The following is a 20,752-nucleotide window of genomic DNA, read 5'->3' on the forward strand; positions in this document are numbered from 1 at the left end:
ATTATTATTAGTTTGTATTGTATATTTGTAGTGGCATAAGTTTTTTCATAAATTATTATTATTATAAATAAAATAAAAAGATAAACCCAATATTTTACAATATTCCGAATATTTAATAATAGTAACAATAATATCAATATTGAATAATAATAATAATTCTTTGGAATGCTGTAAATGCCGTATTTTATCTGCACCCTTCCCCCACCAAACCGCCCACCCCACCCCCAAATTATTATTATTTTTTAATTCAAAAATAAATAAATAAATAAAACAAATCATGTAGGCCTATATGCTAATTTTATGTGCAAAACTGAAAACAAAATACCGTTTACATTTTTGACATTGTATCGCAAATTAACATTGGCTTAGCCAGCATTTTACATTATAAGTGTGCTTTATGACGATAGGCAAATATAACGTGATGAGGCGGGGAGAGGTATGACTGGGAATGGGCAATAAATTAATACTTTTCATGGAACATATGAAGGGTGGATTGCTTAACGGTTATCGTCTGGTATATTATTATCAGGAGTAATACTTGTACTTAATCTAGCTGCTTCAGTTATTTTTGAATCAGTGGCGTAGCGAGGTGGGGGGTGGGGCATGTCTCACCCCATTCAGACATTTCTTTTTCTTTTCTTTTTTTACTATATTAAATTTTATAAAATCAAACATAAGTACTTAAATATTGTGCGTTGCCCCCACCCCCTCCCAATAGTGGGTTTCCCCTTCACCCCAATCAGAAATCCTGGCTACGCCACTGTTAATTAATATTGTTGTTACCGCGTTATCCCAGGCAGAGTAGCACAGCGCGTATCCAACACAAATGCGTGACGTCATAGAAGACTTGCGTCACAATAACGATTGCCCCTCCTCCCAATCCCAACGTGTAATGACGCACAATACAATGTCATCGCGTTTGTTTCAGTAGACGTCAGCGGAGAGTGTTTGAAAGCAAAGAGGTGTATCGGCCCATGTGGAAATTTTGATGGCCCAAACCTTTTAAAGAGAGTTTATGACAAAATAGTTTGACTGTCCGCATCGTGAATCTGGGTCACAACTGCCCTGTATTACTCGCCCGGGGGACTAGCGCCATTTAAAATTAAATTGTACTCGCCCCCAGGGATTTCTACTAACCTGGGGCGAGGGGGCGAGCGTTAGCTTTTATCCCTGCTGTGAGCGGCCTCGGTGGCGGCGTGGCAGGCCATCGGTCTACAGGCTGGTAGGTACTGGGTTCGGATCCCAGTCGAGGCATGACATTTTTAATCCAGATACCGACTCCAAACCCTGAGTGAGTGCTCCGCAAGGCTCAATGGGTAGGTGTAAACCACTTGCACCGACCAGTAATCCATAACTGTATCAACAAAGGCCATGGTTTGTGCTATCCTGCCTGTGGGAAGCGCAAATAACAGATCCCTTGCTGCCAGTCGGAAGAGTAGCCCATGTAGTGGCGACAGCGGGTTTCCTCTCAAAAATCTGTGCATATAAAAGATCCCTTCCTACTAATGGAAAGAAAATGTAGCGGGTTTCCTCTATGACTGAGAAAATACCCGTTTGACATCCAGTAACCGATGATTAATAAATAAATGTGCTCTAGTGGTGTCGTTAAACAAAGCAAACTGATTCCACCTACAACTGAACTAGCACTAACGTATCCAGAGGGGTGTCTTTTTCTCCACTCCGTATATATACTATTTTCCTGGGAGACCCCCACCCCGTCTCCAATAGAGATCTGGCAAACGACTCCCGATAACAAAACATCTACACATGTTACATCTACACGTCCCTGGTTTTCTTATTTACATTTGAAAATGATGAGACTGTTTTAGTCCTGTCATATTAGTAGCGAAGGTGATCGCAGTGTTGGCATATGCGATCCCTATCGCATCATATCTCACAAGATCGTGTCGTAAATTTTATATAACTTGCAGTGTACCACAACGCAGAAAAACTGCACTCGTCTCAATGTCCTCAGTGGTGAAACCCCACGCCAACATGGATATCATTTGCCCTATGTGCATGCCAGGAAAACCCCCCGATCAACTGTCTTTGTCTGCCTCTCGATCCCTTTGTATGTCTGTCTCGCCAAGTGCATGTGCGGGGTAGGGGTGGGGGTGAGTGAGGGTCGGAACCCCTCCCTGCTCAGGGTTTCTGCCAGAGGGTAAAATTGGTATGGCACAATACCCAAATAGTTTTTTATTAATTTTTTTTAAGTTAATTTTTTGATAAAATTAATTACTCATCATTCCTGTATGATTTCCTTAACCATAACCCGACATTTAACCAATTTTCTTTCTGCCCCCCCCCCCACCCCACCCCCTATAGCTGACTGTGGTTTTAAAAATTCTCAACTGCCCTGATTTGTACTCAATTCCTTCCTTTGTTCATTTTGTTAAAAAAGAACTGCCCTGATTTGTAATAGCCAGAGCTGAATTGTAAATAAAGAACTGCCCTGATTTGTAATAGCCAGAGCTGAATTGTAAATAAAGAACTGCCCTGATTTGTAATAGCCAGAGCTGAATTGTAAATAAAGAACTGCCCTGATTTGTAATAGCCAGAGCTGAATTGTAAATAAAGAACTGCCCTGATTTGTAATAGCCAAGTAAATAAAGAACTGCCCTGAGCTGAATTGTAAATAAAGAACTGCCCTCAGAGCTGAATTGTAAATAAAGAACTGCCCTGATTTGTAATAGCCAGAGCTGAATTGTAAATAAAGAACTGCCCTGATTTGTAATAGTGCTGAATTGTAAATAAAGAACTGCCCTGATTTGTAATAGCCAGAGCTGAATTGTAAATAAAGAACTGCCCTGATTTGTAATAGCCAGAGCTGAATTGTAAATAAAGAACTGCCCTGATTTGTAATAGCCAGAGCTGAATTGTAAATAAAGAACTGCCCTGATTTGTAATAGCCAGAGCTGAATTGTAAATAAAGAACTGCCCTGATTTGTAATAGCCAGAGCTGAATTGTAAATAAAGAACTGCCCTGATTTGTAATACCCAGAGCTGAATTGTAAATAAAGAACTGCCCTGATTTGTAATAGCCAGATCTGAATTGTAAATAAAGAACTGCCCTGATTTGTAATAGCCAGAGAATTGTAAATAAAGAACTGCCCTGATTTGTAATAGCCAGAGCTGAATTGTAAATAAAGAACTGCCCTGATTTGTAATAGCCAGAGCTGAATTGTAAATAAAGAACTGCCCTGATTTGTAATAGCCAGAGCTGACTTGAATTGTAAATAAAGAACTGCCCTGATTTGTAATAGCCAGAGCTGAATTGTAAATAAAGAACTGCCCTGATTTGTAATAGCCAGAGCTGAATTGTAAATAAAGAACTGCCCTGATTTGTAATAGTCAGAGCTGACTTGAAATGTAAATAAAGAACTGCCCTGACTTGTAATAGCCAGAGCTGAATTGTAAATAAAGAACTGCCCTGATTTGTAATAGCCAGAGCTGAATTGTAAATAAAGAACTGCCCTGATTTGTAATAGTCAGAGCTGACTTGAAATGTAAATAAAGAACTGCCCTGATTTGTAATAGCCAGATCTGAATTGTAAATAAAGAACTGCCCTGATTTGTAATAGCCAGAGCTGAATTGTAAATAAAGAACTGCCCTGATTTGTAATAGCCAGAGCTGAATTGTAAATAAAGAACTGCCCTGATTTGTAATAGCCAGAGCTGAACTGCCCTTGTAATAGCCAGAGCTGAAAATAAAGAACTGCCCTGATTTGTAATAGCCAGAGCTGAATTGTAAATAAAGAACTGCCCTGATTTGTAATAGCCAGAGCTGAATTGTAAATAAAGAACTGCCCTGATTTGTAATAGCCAGAGCTGACTTGAATTGTAAATAAAGAACTGCCCTGATTTGTAATAGCCAGAGCTGACTTGAATTGTAAATAAAGAACTGCCCTGATTTGTAATAGCCAGAGCTGACTTGAATTGTAAATAAAGAACTGCCCTGATTTGTAATAGCCAGAGCTGAATTGTAAATAAAGAACTGCCCTGATTTGTAATAGCCAGAGCTGACTTGTAAATAAAGAACTGCCCTGATTTGTAATAGTCAGAGCTGACTTGAATTGGAAATAAAGAACTGCCCTGATTTGTAATAGTCAGAGCTGACTTGAATTGGAAATAAAGAACTGCCCTGATTTGTAATAGCCAGAGCTGAATTGTAAATAAAGAACTGCCCTGATTTGTAATAGCCAGAGCTGACTTGAGATGTAAATAAAGAACTGCCCTGATTTGTAATAGCCAGATCTGAATTGTAAATAAAGAACTGCCCTGATTTGTAATAGCCAGAGCTGAATTGTAAATAAAGAACTGCCCTGATCTGTAATAGCCAGAGCTGACTTGTAAATAAAGAACTGCCCTGATTTGTAATAGCCAGATCTGAATTGTAAATAAAGAACTGCCCTGATTTGTAATAGCCAGAGCTGAATTGTAAATAAAGAACTGCCCTGATTTGTAATAGCCAGAGCTGACTTGAATTGTAAATAAAGAACTGCCCTGATTTGTAATAGCCAGAGCTGACTTGAATTGTAAATAAAGAACTGCCCTGATTTGTAATAGCCAGAGCTGATTTGAATTGTAAATAAAGAACTGCCCTGATTTCTAATAGCCAGAGCTGACTTGAATTGTAAATAAAGAACTGCCCTGATTTGTAATAGCCAGAGCTGACTTGAATTGTAAATAAAGAACTGCCCTGATTTGTAATAGCCAGAGCTGAATTGTAAATAAAGAACTGCCCTGATTTGTAATAGCCAGAGCTGACTTGAAATGTAAATAAAGAACTGCCCTGATTTGTAATAGCCAGAGCTGACTTGAAATGTAAATAAAGAACTGCCCTGATTTGTAAAATGTGCTCAGGTGTTGTTAAACAAACAATTCCAGAATGTCAGCTTCTCGTAATTTTAAGAAATCCAAATACATCTCATGCTGCCATATCTTCACGTCATGATGCTGCTGACGTCTTCTGACCTTGCAGAAAGTCTGGAATATACCCAATGCCTTTTCCGCTTTGGTAATGGGGTTGGAGGGGGACAATATCAGAGTTTTTTAACACAGGGTACTGAGGGTAACATTACGTACACTTAAGTCTTGCCAATTAATATATGTATAGCATGTGTGACATTGTAATTTTGTATAAATCGTGGCAAGTGCACACAATGCAATGTCTAATTTCTAAATATTTCCAAACCCAATCCCTCTAGTATCGTAAATTATGGTCTGTTTTTAGTACGAACCCTCAATTTATTTTCTGCCAGAAAGTCTAAATATCAATGTCGCAGTTGACAAAACACGTAAATATGTATTTTTTTAAAAACCGTGTAACAAGGACGATATTAGTTTATTAATGAACAGTTTGACGAATATATTAGAATATATACAGGCGCGGGATTTAAACTCCGTCGGTAGAGCTCTCACCTGAGGTGTTTGGGTCGATTTTTAAATACAATTTAACACATGTTTCCACTTTGGTTTTATCAATAGTACAAGTAAAAATGTTTGCAAAGGCTATTTTTTAAAACACCAGTAAACCGAACAATTTGTTTGGTCCCGAGTGTTTTCGGTTTTGAGGAGTTTCTTGCCTGTCAAGTCACAAAAGAAAACCCCAAACAATAAATACAATAGTTCCCAGTTTTCCTCGCCCTGTGGTTAAAGTCAATTACGCATGTTGCTCAAAACAGACTACCCTGTAACGATATTACTTTGGTACTAGCAAACAACTGATCTACAAATATACTCGTCAGACACCAGTAGGCCTACTACAAGTATACAGGGACGTGACGTAGCCCGGACAGTGGTAAAGCGCCCGCTTGATGCGCGGTCAGTTTGGGATCGAACTACGGGTTAATTGGGCTATTTCTCGTTCCAGCCAGTGCACCAAATGTTTGTCATCCAATAGCAGATGATTTATACATCACGGGGCTCCAGTGGTATGTAAAAAAAAAAACACCTTTAACTTTACAGGGGCGAGACGTAGCCCAGTGGTAAACCTTTCGCTCGATGTGCTGTCGGTCTAGGTTCGAGCCCGTTGGTGGGCCCATTGGATTATTTCTAGTGCCAGTCAATGCACCATGACTACTATATCAAATGCTGTGGTATATGCTATCATCTACGTGGGCTGGTGCATATAGGAGATCCCTTACTACTAATGGAAAAATGTAAATTACCAAATGTTTGACATCTAATAGCCCATTATCTTAAAAATGTGCTCTCGAGGTGTCGTTAAAGAAAAGAAACCGTTTAACGTTTACACGCACACACGCACGCACACGCATATAGAGGCTATTTCATGGGGTTTTTTTCGAATACGATTATTATGTCAACGAGTTTGCTTCGCAATTCGTGAAAATATGGTTTTCACACATCACTTTTTGACATAAAAAATCGTATTCGAAAAAACACCATGAAATGGTCTATTTATTATATACAAATTTCCTAATTTTTGACAATATCTTTCGCTTTTTGGTAATATCTTTCGCTTATCCTATCGAAAACACGTATCGTCATGATATATTTCTTCCTATGGAACTTTGCCAGAATATTTACTTGACCATAGACTTTTAAAAAGAAATTTGAATAAAAAAATTCTTTATTAACATTTATTTAACAATATTGCGGTGCAAACATACCTGACAACGCGATCCTCTACAAACTCCCACAAAAACAAAACGAGTCGAATGCCGTTAAATTCTTACACTTACACTCGATGACACTACATTGTGTCATCATTATGCAGCTTCGTATTCAGTTCGTTTTAGATATTTTATCGTAATTGCACTTCGTATCCCTTTTTTTATAGGTACAGTTGTTTAAATTACATTTTTTATTTTTTACATTCGGTCAGATGCATTGGCAATCATCAAATTTAAATACGAAGAAACGAGACAAAGGGAGATAATTTAATCATGCACTTTTACAAAAAAGTAAATACGATTTCTATATTTTCACTGTAGCTAAAATACAGTGAAAATAATATTTATGACTTTTCACCGGATATGACTTTTATGGTTTCCGTAGATCTATCTATTTCATTGCTATGTATATAATAAATATATATATATGATAATAAACGAGTTACCAGTTATTATCAAATTTATGTCCCGAGTGAAATAATTTTCACTTGTCACGAGCTTTAGCGAGTGACAAATGAAAATTATTTCACGAGGGACATAAATTTGATAATAACTGGTATCGAGTTTGTTATTCTATTTTTATTACCCCAGCAGGCATTCATAACGGGGGAAATAAAAATCACTGAGAAATTATCATGCATTGGTTTAACGTAAACTACTATTGGACGATTTGACGCCAACAAACCAGCTGGGGCCTATTTCACTAAACATCGTAAATTTACGTTTACGTGTAAAACTTACACCTGTCGTACGTCTACGTGTACGTTTACTCCATTTCACGAAGCTTGTCGTAGAAACACTACTAAATTATCCTGTACGTAAATCTACGATTTTGTATTATGCAATTCTTTTAGCAGTAAGAACAAATAAAGTATGCAGAACACCGTTTCCGGTATAACGAGCTCGATGGAAAGTTGGCAGAGTTCACAGGTAATTAGAACGAAGAAACGTTTGATAGACTGGTTTAGGCGCTTCTTGTTAAACCAAATGAATCTTTCCGGAACCAGTGAAATTGTCCGTAAACGTTAGCGTCGTTCATTATTGCTGAACGTACAACTTTTATCGTCTGCTAGTGTCACTGACAGCAATGGACAACATTTAAGCAAAGAAAACGCGAAAACCAAACTGGACTGACCAAGAGATGTTGGTATTGGCCGACGGGGTCACGGAACAGCTGCATATAATTAGGGGAACATTTTCTCCGATTTTAACAAATGAAAAAAACCCAAGAAGCATGGGCCAGTATAACGAGCAAGTAGGCATATATTGTTAATATATATATAGAAGTATACATTTTTTATAAGTCAAGGTAATGCTTCATGGACCACTTTTTTAAATCTATTTTATATTATTCATCGAACTTGTTTCTTTTTTAGAAGTATGTGACCCCCTCCCCCCACACACAGTCGTGTCCAATAGGCCTATATTGGCGAGACTGGTATTTCGGCGTCTTGCATCCCCGTATTCGTTCGTGCTAGTCTGGGTTTGCGTAACCCCCTTTTTTTTTAAGGTCTGCCTTAATTGGAAGGACCATACTCTGAAACTGACAACAATAAAACTGTTACTTACCTGTACATAGATATGTTTATAGCAATAACAAATGAAAATGAAATCCACTCGAACACTACTGATATATTAAACACTCTTCCAAACACACTTCCCCTAAAAGAAATGGCGTCCTGTTACAGTATTGTAAAGTCGAGAGTGAACGCAGTGTAACTTTCTATGACGTCACATTCAATTGGGGTCACTTAAAAGAAATGTTTTGTTTCATGGAAATTTTATTACAATTGTTTGTTTGTTTTTTTTATATTAAAAAAAAACCCCTGTTTTAACCAACTGATGAAAAGGACAGTAACATTAATGAAACAATTGATAATTAAACATCATAAAATTTTAAATGCTAATAACTGTGGAAAAGCAGAAAATCAGTATAGAACATGCAGTTTACTGTTCATTGTTTTGACTATTAGACCTACAGTCATGGCAAATGAATTGATCACCTCTCATGATTATGCTTTCTTTGGTGCAGTACATTAAAAGCAGACTTTCTGGCATTATAACCCACTCTCAAGTAATCTGTCAGTGCTTTATTTGCTGTGTACTTCATAAGAATTCGAACACTGTTACAACCCATTTAATTACTTTATCGTGGCCTTACAGAGTCCCTCCCAATGTGTCACGTGACCAAAACTGTCATTGCTGCCATCCAACCAGAAACATTTTTGTCTACTTCCGTATTTGTGATAATGCTGATTTTCGTTTCCGGGGTGAAGATAGGAATTAATGAAAACAGTTTAAAACTATATAAACAAACATTTTTTTTCTCGTTATCATGCAACCCCTTTCAAGCTATATTTTTGTACTTGTTTCAGTTAAAACCGGTATATTAAAATATTAATATTATCGTGTAGAATCTACTACCGAAGTCGGATAACAGCAGGTGCCCGAAAGCATCTGGAATGACGATTGACATTGACATAGCCAGCCAAGCAAGTTTTGTCTTCAATGTACTCTGTGTGACAACATTACAAATTGTGTACTTTATTCTGCAAAAAAATAGACGCAAGTTTATGGTAACGTGAAGATCGACATCACTCGCTACATGTGACTGACGTCAGGCGCTGTCCCAATATAAAGATTCTTTGCAAAAGCTACTTGCTTTTTTTTGTTTTAAAATGTTTAATTCAAAACGATCGTCATGATGGCTCTTTCTGAATCACACTGAATGGGAGCGAAGAATGGAGAATTGAAAAATGTATTGTAATTTAATTGTACTATGTTTTCACTGTACTTTGGCACTGTGACATTTAACTTTAATAAGTCACTATGTAACTTTTCGAGGAGGGGGGTATCATGAAATTTAAATAATTGTGTCCCATCAAAGATATAACGAACTTGACACTTATAAAAAATACTCCGTTATATCGATTTAGTGACGGTGCCAAAGGAAAATCCTTGCACAGATAATGTTTTGGCTATAACAACACCTCATGCTATTATTGTTTGTTTTTTTCTGTTAAGAAAACAAATGACACAACATCAATGTAATTAAGCCATTCTCACGTAAGTTTTTTGAAGAATATTTCTTGTTCATACACATATGAATGTAAAAGAAATAACAGACAATACTTGTAAATAAATTTCATTCATACTTGCCAAGAATAACACTGAAACATCATACTTTATTTTGATTTTTTGTTTAACCATAAACAATAATGCTCAACCAGACAACTTGCCCATATAAAATGACGTCATCAGATATGACGTTCCCTGACGACGTAATTTTTATCTTTATGGAGAAATAATTTAATTTTCTTTACGTTTATACACTTTACGGCAATCTGATTGGTCCAGAGGTGCATAATTTTTTTCATTTATATCATACGCGGGGTCATACATTGTGAACATCTCTTTTTTCGTTCATACTTGCATGAACCACAAAAAATTGTGGTCAATTCTTAAATGAACAAACTAACGTTGCTACGTCTGGGACCATTGCTATGACATTATATTGCAATGAATGTAATGGAAATATAAGTATTCAAACATGAAATTTTTAAATTTGCTAATTTGGCGAGTGGCAGAGATAGCCCTGCGTCCAATACTATTTGTATGTTACTTTGTGGATAATACCATACTTATCTTTCAGTGGAATGGGTTTTTTTTTTAGAATCAATGCGGTCACAGTAACATGTGTCAGAACCAGTGATGAAGTGAAAAAAAGGTGGCAGGATGCCCAGTGTAGTGTTAAGAAGAAAGAAAGTATGAGAGTAAAAGAAAGTGGAAAAACTGGTGGGGGACCAGCCCCTGAGGTTCTATTCAAACCTTGGGAACTCATTGTGTGTATATTTTGAAATGTTTCATAATGCATCATTCATGCTTGTTTACCTTGTGTACCGTATTGAATATAGTAACATTATCTGCACTGTTTATAGTTAATTTTATTTTAGGTGATATCCAAGTGAAAAGCAAATATTAATAATACCCCCCCCCCCCCCCCCCCCCCCCCCCCCCCCCCCCCCCAACAAAAACAAACAAATACAGTTTCCATTAAAAACTATTTACATGACATAGTCAGGGGTGGGGAAAAATAAAATTGCCAATCGGTCACACTTGATGATATCACTACCGGGGGTGGGGGATGGGAAAAAAGAAATGAATAAAGAAAGAAGAACATTTAAAAGACGATATTTGCCAAATAGTTGGGGTTTTTTTTAACCATTGTGACATTTGTATACTTTTATATTTGTTGAATGATAATCTATTAGAAATATGAACATGTAATGATAATCCCATAGTAATTTTTCATTTTGCCCTTATAGGTACTTCGGACACTGTCTGCAACTGCCATTGTGGGCATTGAATGTGGAGTGGATACGGGTAAAAGTGAAATATCTTTGCAGTCAACCGTCTCACAAGGTATTAGTTTAATTTCAATTTCATTGCCTATAATTGGCATATTCCTTGTCCAGGGGCGGCTTAGTGGGAGAAACAAATAGTGGCATGGCTATATGTGAAGGAAATGTTTACAGATCTATACAACTAATATAACCCCCCAAACAGAGAAGCCATGCCGTACCTCTGAAAAGTGTCACTTCCATCTGTGCCGCTCGTGTTGTCCCCGTGTATATATAGAATGAGAATGGGTGTCACTCTTTGCAAAAGGAGTGACATGTCACTGATGACAATGTACACTTATGTTACACATGGTGCTTTTGAACATACTGCTAATTAACATACAGGCTCAAAATATATCCCATCATTCATGAAATATATCATTTATTGTCTCATAATGACTCGTATTTGTAAACCCAGTCTAAGAATATGCAAACAACACAATGAAACATATGTCTTATATTTATTAAATATAAATATCCTGCAATGAAATATTGTCCAAAAAATATAAATTATCAATAATTACGAAACTTGTCTATGCAACATATGTACATTAATTGAATAAGTATTGTACACTAATGCTATGCAGTGATCGAAACAGGATGTACAGTATTGCCTACTCGTGTTCTTTTTTTAAAGAAAAAGGTCAAAATAAATATGTCCTCCTCAGAACAGGGGAAGTTCTTTAAAAATATTCAAAATGTCTAATTTTTCAGAGGCAAAACCTAGAACAATATGTTTTAAAAGGTATTGCATGTACATGTACATGTGAATATCCATAATCATAAAGTAATTTTAACAAATATTAAAACAGTTTGTGGAATGAGAATAAGGAAGACTTTAAAAAAGAGAATATGGCCTGCCATAAATAATAAAGCTACATAAATTAACAATTTAAGTGCAATACCTTCATTTGAAATTAAATTAACTGCATGTTGCATAATGTAATAATATGTATGTTTTTGAAATATTTCATTTACAGAACTTTCCACCAGTGTTAAGCAGATTACAGAAGGTTTCATGGAAGGTATAAAATAATATCACATGTCTTCTTCACAGAAAATAATTTGGATAAAATATTACTTTCAACAATAATGACAAATTTACTGGCTTAAAATGTCAGTTCCATCTGCTGCCTACATACACTTTTAAACATATTACATTTACCTTTGTTTATTATATACACAGCTATGAAATGTATACATATACGGCAACCATAAAAATTATATCTGGTGAAATTAATTGATGTCCTGGAGTGGTGATGTTAAAACAATAATCTTGTAACACTATATACAATGTATACTATTTCCTTGTTATGATTGTTTTCATTTATTCTTCCAGAAAAAAACATTTCCATCCACACAAGTCGTACAAGTTTACGCAAGGATCATGGTAGGATGATGTTATATTTTAATGAATGTAATAGATATATATATATATATATATATATATATATTGAAATGTTTCAATTTTATATGACTACATACAGATGAATAACGTTTTACTTAAGTTCATTTGTTGAACAAGCAACTTTTTAATAATTGCCATAGGTAGGCTAAAATTTACTGTGGTTGAAATGGACCACCAATGACAATAACATTACGAGAAAACCTTTCATTTTGAGCCTTGCAGTGACATTTATTAAAATATTTCATTTACAAATGGAATCGTTTCAGATACGGCATTGAATACTGACACCCATGAGCAGCGTGAGTGTAAAAGAAGTGGTAAGGAAACTGAATAATTTATTGGTATATGATGCAGTGACATATTACTGCAATGGTAGTCTTTCAAAAGCAGGTGAAAGAACATTGACATAAGTATAATATTCATTTTCAAGCCAAAATACGTTGTCTTGTTTGTAAATTATTATAATTGTTGTTCAATTTTGTTGAATTTATCAATGTATAACAGTCACAAATTCATTATGAATTGGTTGTGCTATGCGATTTTATGCAGTTTATAGTAATTTTTATTTCCACTTAACAAGTTAATTTAAATGCTATCAGTATGAAAATATGTTTAATGGTTCTATATAATCTAAGCACTTAATGACAATAAAACCAGTTTTATATCTAAGTCGGGCTATGTTCATTTGATATATATAAATAGATATCAAATCCACTTTATCACAATGACACTGTTTGTGTTATATGTCACATAATAAAATTATAAATTTTTCAGCTGATCAGATTGCAGAGCAGCTGCTGCATTTGAAACGGCAGAAACTTGACAATGATGCTGCATACAGACAGCAGCACCTACAACTGCAAAATAGAATTGCCGTTTCCCTGGAAAAAATCGCGAATGCCTTATCAACATCAACATACAGTGAGAAAGAAAAAGAAGTTTTGTCTGTAACACCAATAATTGAGTTTTAAAATTCCATTTTTGCACAAGATTTTGTAAGGGTTTCTCCTACATGATTCTGGACCAAATTTCTTTTGGAAGTTATTACTTGGTTTTATTTAACGACAGTAGTAGAGTACATTGATTTATTAATAATCAGCTTTAGATGTCAAATATCTGGTAAATGAGTTGCAAAAGAAAACACACATACATTTACTGGCAAAGTAAGTTAGTAGTATTTCTGTGACCGGCTTCTTGAAATGGAGTAGACATAAACGTACAACCTGAATGTCAATGTGAGATGAAACTTAAAATATAATGTTACTTTTGACGGTCTTTTGAGCATGGGTTTAGAATTATTTTCTTTCCCTTACATTAGTTACTATGTACTTTTGCCTCTCGCTTTACTAAGAAATTTTTATTTAAATTTTTGTAAAATATCAACATTGATTTTTAGCCTTAAAATATCCACATCACTCATTATAAGAGGTTATTGTTAAATTTTGTATTATTTGTCATTGTTCATACTTTATTCTGACAGTCTGCATTTATGACATATTTAAAATCTAGATATCAATGTTTGTCTCATATTTTGTCCATCTCCTTGTGGATAGTTCACAAAGACATCATTGTGGCACCTGTTTATGATTTCTCCAGTTTCATACAGGGGTATCTTGTCCTCAATTGCTTTGTTGTGCAAGCGAAATGTGGTTTCAATAATCTTCGCACACTTTGATGGAACATAAGGCAGAGTGCCACCTGTCTTATGGATGCACCTAAAAGTATAAAAATATTTCAGTGTTATGGACAAGTGAAATGTTATTTTCATGCAATTAACTTTATTGCTTTTGAATCTGAAACTATTCATAAATATTAGCATTATATCTGACAAACATTGTCATATAAAATGACATTCACTGAGTACATAATTGTTACATTCATTGACAAATGAAAAAGATCCTGTTGCTACATATGGACCAATGGGATGACGTTATGTTGCAATGAATGAACCGAAATTTCATTATTTAATAATGATCATATTTTCGACAATTTTTTTATTATTATAAATAAATTTTAAGTTATACCTAAATCTCGACTTAAGAATGCCGAAAGCACGTTCAACAATGGCTCTTGTCTTGCTGTGTGATGTGTTGTACAGCATTTCTTGTGGTGTTGAAGGATTCATTACTGGTGTCATCAGCCATTTCTTTAGTGGATAGCCAGAATCACCTAGGAGAAATCCTCCTTCTGGTAGAGTTTCCATAATGTCTGGCACAGTAGAGCTTGTTAGTACAAATGCATCATGTGTTGAACCCGGAAATTTACAGTTTAAGTTTATGAATCTGAATAAGTAAAATTAGAAACAGAAATTATAAAATATATAGTGACATAATTTGTATGGTATATTGCAAGCAGCTCTCTGTGACATAGCCGAGAGTATAACTAGTAGGAATGGGTTTTAAATTTTTGGTTCATCAAGATATAAACGAAAGAAAGTAGGCACCTCTGGACCATTGAGATTGCCATAAAGTGTATAGACTGAAAGAAAATTTAATTATCTTATTATGAACAATTTCATGATTCAGTAATATCCCTTGTAAATGATTATGTTTTAATTATTGAGGTCAGTATCAACATTCATGAAATATGGTTATCACACATCACTTGTTGACATAAAAGTTGTATTTAAATGAAACAAAATGAAATGGCATCTATTTTCAGATATAGACATTGCTATTAAGACAAATTTAAGAGTGTTTTTCACCTGAAACAAAGTTAAAAGTGCACCAGCATTTGTTTTTGCTAACAAAAATATTCAAATGTGATTACTGTTATGTACATGTTATTTATTACAATAAGAAATCATTAAATGGCATTTATTTTTTTAAAATAGATATTTATTGCATTATTTTGTTGTTCAATGAAAAGGATATTAAAGGAGTTTTATATTTCAATTACCTCATTTTGGCATCAGCAACTGCTTGTATGTTGAGGGCATGGTATCCCTTACGACAAACATACAATTTCTCGTCATCCCCTGACATACCTTGGATTTGTATTAGTGTCCCGTCTATTGCGCCAACAGCATTGCGGAATGCAGACACCTTAAAGAAAGATTAACTTACATTGTAACGTACATTTGATATTTGAAACAATGCAACAGTCGGCACTTTCTTTATCATGTTCATGTAATGAGTGAAATAATTTTCAGTTGACACACGTTTAATATCCTATTTATTACATATAATCAATCTTAATTTAAGTCATTCAAGTTGTTTGTTTGACGTACCTGTGAAGTTGCAATGTGATAATCTAGGATGTTGTAGTGTTACTTCCCACTTGGCGTTCTAGTGGTATGTATCACTTTGATATGTTGCAAAATATTTTTAACCATATGGGGAATAAAGACATGTATTTCATGATAAATGTCACCACATTCAAGTTATTAAAGTATCTCAATATCATTACAGCAGTAAAATTAGTGGCCAGCAAAAGCAATTAATTTCATACACATAGGAACATGAAGAAAAATGTCAGTAAACAAATGAAAAATTCAAAGGCAATTTTTCAAGAGACAAATTATGTACAATTGACTTATCTGCATTTTAACTTGTTATTGTGTTGCATAAAATCCATTTGACAGGTCCAAGTTTTTCAAAGACCATTCCAAATACTTGCATTATCTCAGGGTGTTCAATTTTCTACAAGCACTATTTATTTCAAGCCCTGCTCTGACTATGACATTGTTTGTACAAGTATAGAAGTAATATTATGTTGATGTTTTTCATACCTTGTGAAAGTCTTCTTTCATTGCCCTTAACTCTGGTACAGCTTGGGGAAAACTGATATTATTCAGTCTTTTGCATATGGCATTGCATACTTTCTCTATGCATCTGCATGCAGAAGAATAAGAAATGCCATGTATGTCTGCAATTTCTGATTGGAAATCCCCCTTTGCAAGGAATCTAAGTGTAGTCATCACCTAAAATAAATAATTGAAATTAAAATATTAAATGCATGATTTATAAGTCAAACATTTTATTTCACTGCTATTTTACAATAATTATTACTATGTGTTTCTTCTTTCATTTATAAGTGGTCATGGACTACATTGGTCGTATAACATATGAGAAAATGTGAAAAAAGGAAGAAAATGCACAAAATCAATCATTGTTCTGTTACTTATATATATATTAATGTATTGTAATAATTGTTGTCCAACTGAAAAATGTAATGTTGGCCATGATTTTATAAATTTGGTACATGATATCCTGAAAAATTTTCACAATTTGTTTACATTGTTTTGACTTGATACCTACATTTTAATAACTAACTTCATTTTGATGAGGACAATTGCATCAGCAGGCATTGTAATATCATGGTTATAACAAATAAGACAGTTCTAACTAACTGCTTGACTTTTGTCCTTGAGATTACGTACATTAAAATGTTACAGCAAGACATAACACACTGCTTGGAATGGTATTACCATTTTTAAACAAATTAATTTGGCAGGATGACTGATTAATTGATATAGCAATGCAACAAACCTAATGTAACATATATGTAGTAATGGGGGTGAAAGTGTGCTGACAAAAATATCATTAATATGAGAATAAGTGAAATTGCAAACATTCAATATTAAATTTTACCATGAAGTGTCTGTATTATTGTTTCTTTTTGGACACTAAACACAGAATATATTTACAAATCACTAATCATTTCAACATGATGAATGTCCTGGGGTTTTTGTTTTTTTTGTGTTAGTTTTTTTCTTTTTTGAGGGGGGCGTATTATATATTGTGTTAAAGATACACATAAATCAGTTTCTAATATAAGGTCGTTTTGATGACCTTTATGTAATGATGTCCATAACTCTTTTTGATAATGCATCCCCTCCTTTTGAAAGTGAACATTACAATATTTTTGGGTACAAATTTTTTGTTATCTGTTTCGAAAATGATAAAAGACAAACATATTGTCAATAATTTACATTTCATCTTCTTTCTTTCAGAGCTGATTGATTAAATGACAATTATAGATTCAAATATGTTATTTGTTCATAATATTATGATGTAACCGTACAAAATAAAACAAATTTTAATTAAATTGCATGGTTTGTTTTTCCTTTATAAAGTATGTCAATGCATCACACTGCTTTGCGAACGGTTAAGGCTGGGCTTCTGGAATTTTTATGAAAATCACTAGCCATGTATTGTAAGAAATTTACTAGCCACGGTTAAAAATCCACTAGCCCTACTTTATGAAAATAAAATTTCACTAACTAATAGTAATAATCAGATATGTCATCCAAAGAGGGAAATGGAGCTTAAAATATTAAAGATTGGGGGTGGGGGGGGGGGGGGGGGGGGGGGGGGAGTGGGTTACAGGATATTCATATTTTAACAAATAAGACTAAAATGCAGCATTTAAGAACTTCTATTTTCACTAGCCATTGGGTATGGCAATAGTAGTTATTTACTAGCCCAACGTTGAATATCACCAGCCATGGGAGGGGCTATCATAATCTAGAAGCCCTGGTTAAGGAAGGAAGGAAGGAAGGAAGGAAGGAAGGAAATGTTTTATTTAATGACACACTCGACACATTTTATTTACAGTTATATGGTGAAGGACCACACAGATATTGAGAGAAAACCAGCTGTCGCCACTACTTGGGCTACTCTTTTCAATTAGCAGCAAGGGATCGTTAATATGCACCATCCCATAGACAGGATAGCACGTACCAAAGGCTTTGCACCACTTGGTGCACTGGGTAGAGCGAGAAGTAGACCAATGGGCCCATTGACGGGGATCGATCCCAAACTGACCGCGCATCAAGGGAGCATTGTACCAGTGGGCTACGTCTCGCCCCTCCCTGGTTAAGGAGTTATTTAGTGATTTACAACACTACAATAACAAAATCTTTGTTGTATACAGGCACTTAGAAGCACGTAGACTATGGGGGATGGGGGGTGGGGAGCTCATTGAGACAAATTTTCCAAGGGGTTCAGGGGTATGCTCATCCTTAACATTTGTTCTGAAATACAATTACCTGCATGCAACAAGTAAAATTCATCTCTGCCTTTGTCGGTACTAAATATGACGTCATCACGATTTGGCAAAGCACACACAATGACGTCACGTAGTTTAAAGAGTTTGCGTTTACGTCTTTCTGCACCCATATTCACAAACCATCGTAAGCCTAGTTTTACACGTAAACGTGAATCTACGACTGAAGAACTATTCACGAAAGAACGCACACTTTTACAAAAATTGTTGGAACAACCATGACATTGACAATATATATATCGTACCGTCATATAAATTCGAACATCATATGTTTTCGAACAGCTCATTTATACGCGATTTCCCACGTGCATACTGAAGGTGTGACGTCAACAAACATCGCAGATTGACAAGAAGAAGTTGTGCATCGTTTGCTACAAAAATGTTGCATATAAAACTGCCTTGTGTAATTATGGCAATTAATTTATTGAAAAATAATGTTAATGAATCGCTGTCCAAGTTTTGGGTACATACCATCATGTAAATAGAAACGTAGCACTTTACTGCATCGGCTACATTTGCACTCTATGTGCCGTCTGCTTTGTTTATATAAATATTGAATACGCCATTCACTTTAAAAGGAAATAAATCTGATTCTTTTAGAAAAATATGGAAGCCTGGTTAGACCATTTCTTGTTAACGTCTGTGAGACTTTACAATATTCCTTTTTCTGAAGGTAAGGGTTCCTTTTTCTTTTTTAGACTACTTCTCGCACTGAGAGATCCAGAGCATGTCAATACACCCAAGAACATCTTTCTAAGGCATATTCTGCTGTAATAAACGATCGCGTAGACATCCGTAAGGCTGCCAAAAGGTTTTCAGTCCCAGTTACAACACTATGACCGCTCTAGAGGGAGATTGACGTGGCATGTAGCAAACCTGAACCTGAAACCTTTTTATTTAAAAATGAGAAAGCTAAACATCTTGGTCACAGACAAGACATGGCATACCATATATACACATTGTTGTGCTGCTACAGAACATTGTTTATTTGTAGAAACTATCACGTGTTCGAAAACATATGACGTAACTTCCTCACAATATATCCAGACACGTCGAAAAAACTTTTCTGCTGCAGCCAATATTGTGTTTAACATCTATAATTACGTCGGTTTCATGGATTATATTGCAATGAACAGTTAAGAAAGATTATTTAGCTTTTAATTCAGAATGCATTACAGAAATTTGCAATATGTGCTTATCTGTTCGAAAACATATTGTGGGAGGATATATATAAAGATGAACAGCTCTTAAAACATATACACGACACAAAATCTTCAACACAGGCCCAAATACCGTCGGCAAATAACAATGGAAAAAATAGTACAAAATCCCAGCATTGAATATATGTAATATGAATGAAAGAAAGAAAAAAATGTTTTATTTAATGACGCACTCAATACATTTTATTTACGGTTATATGGCGTCAGACATATGGTTAAGAACCACACAGATTTTGAGAGGAAACCCGCTGTCATCACTATATGGGCTACTCTTTCCGATTAGCAGCAAGGGATCTTTTATTTGCAGTTCCCACAGGCAGGATAGTACATACCACGGCCTTTGATATACCAGTCGTGGTGCACTGGCTGTAATGTGATGAGCAAAACAATATAAAAATTCAAGTTAAATTAAAACACAGTGGCATGTAATATCTACCAAATATGTTTGTGTTATGTGTTCATAAAAGCTCAACAATCTATAAAAACAGTGTATACTTTAATTTGGTTATTGACAGGGGGCAGGGTGGGGGAGGGCAACCGCCCCCCTAGTGCTGGAGTAAAACCTCAAATTCAGGCAAAAATTATACAGATATTCGGGGGAAAACGTGCTAACTTGAGACCTTTTAACCATGTATTTCCATAATTTTACCATTACAATTAGTTGTATAATCTATGTAATGGGAATGGGAACTCATTTAACGTGCCCATATCCACAGAGGTTCAGGCACGCCCACCCCTGACTTGGCCTCTGACTTCGCCAGTGACCAGAATAAACATAATTTTTTAAGTGGCGGCCAAAAAAATTAAAGTCTGACTAAGTCCAAAAAAACGGAGGTTACCTGTCCTAGGAAAAGGTTAGCCACTACGGGGACGAGATTAAGTACCGCTCGTTGAAGTTCGGTATCAGCTTCCTGAAGCTGTGTCCCCGTAGTCCCTTCACTAGCTGTATGTACTGGGAGCCGGCGATGATCTTTAGCATCCTGTGAACGGTGTAATTGTCCATCTCGTGGTGGAGGAGCGCTTGTTTGTAAAGGCCATCGCGGCGTGAAGTTACAACTATTGTTCGAACCAAATTGTTCG

At 35.4% G+C, this 20,752-nt stretch overlaps 2 protein-coding genes across 2 annotated transcripts; one reads left to right on the forward strand and one right to left on the reverse strand.

The window, feature by feature from the left end:
• Positions 1–7,479: 7,479 nt before the first annotated feature.
• LOC121377595 lies at positions 7,480–13,418 on the forward strand. The gene is made up of 7 exons (XM_041505654.1): positions 7,480–7,890; positions 10,309–10,477; positions 10,961–11,057; positions 12,016–12,060; positions 12,375–12,425; positions 12,710–12,760; positions 13,218–13,418. The coding sequence occupies exons 1-7, from the start codon at positions 7,850–7,852 to the stop codon at positions 13,412–13,414; spliced, it is 651 nt and encodes a 216-aa protein (XP_041361588.1). The 5' UTR covers positions 7,480–7,849; the 3' UTR covers positions 13,415–13,418.
• A 523-nt stretch (positions 13,419–13,941) lies between these two features.
• LOC121377596 (putative nuclease HARBI1) lies at positions 13,942–17,486 on the reverse strand. Its single transcript, XM_041505655.1, has 3 exons — positions 15,342–17,486; positions 14,468–14,725; positions 13,942–14,158 (listed from the first exon to the last, which is right to left on the reverse strand). The coding sequence occupies exons 1-3, from the start codon at positions 15,425–15,427 to the stop codon at positions 13,942–13,944; spliced, it is 561 nt and encodes a 186-aa protein (XP_041361589.1). The 5' UTR covers positions 15,428–17,486.
• Between the last annotated feature and the right edge of the window lie 3,266 nt (positions 17,487–20,752).

The sequence above is a fragment of the Gigantopelta aegis genome, chromosome 7, assembly GCF_016097555.1.
Source record: "Gigantopelta aegis isolate Gae_Host chromosome 7, Gae_host_genome, whole genome shotgun sequence".
Taxonomy (NCBI): Eukaryota; Metazoa; Mollusca; class Gastropoda; order Neomphalida; family Peltospiridae; genus Gigantopelta; species Gigantopelta aegis.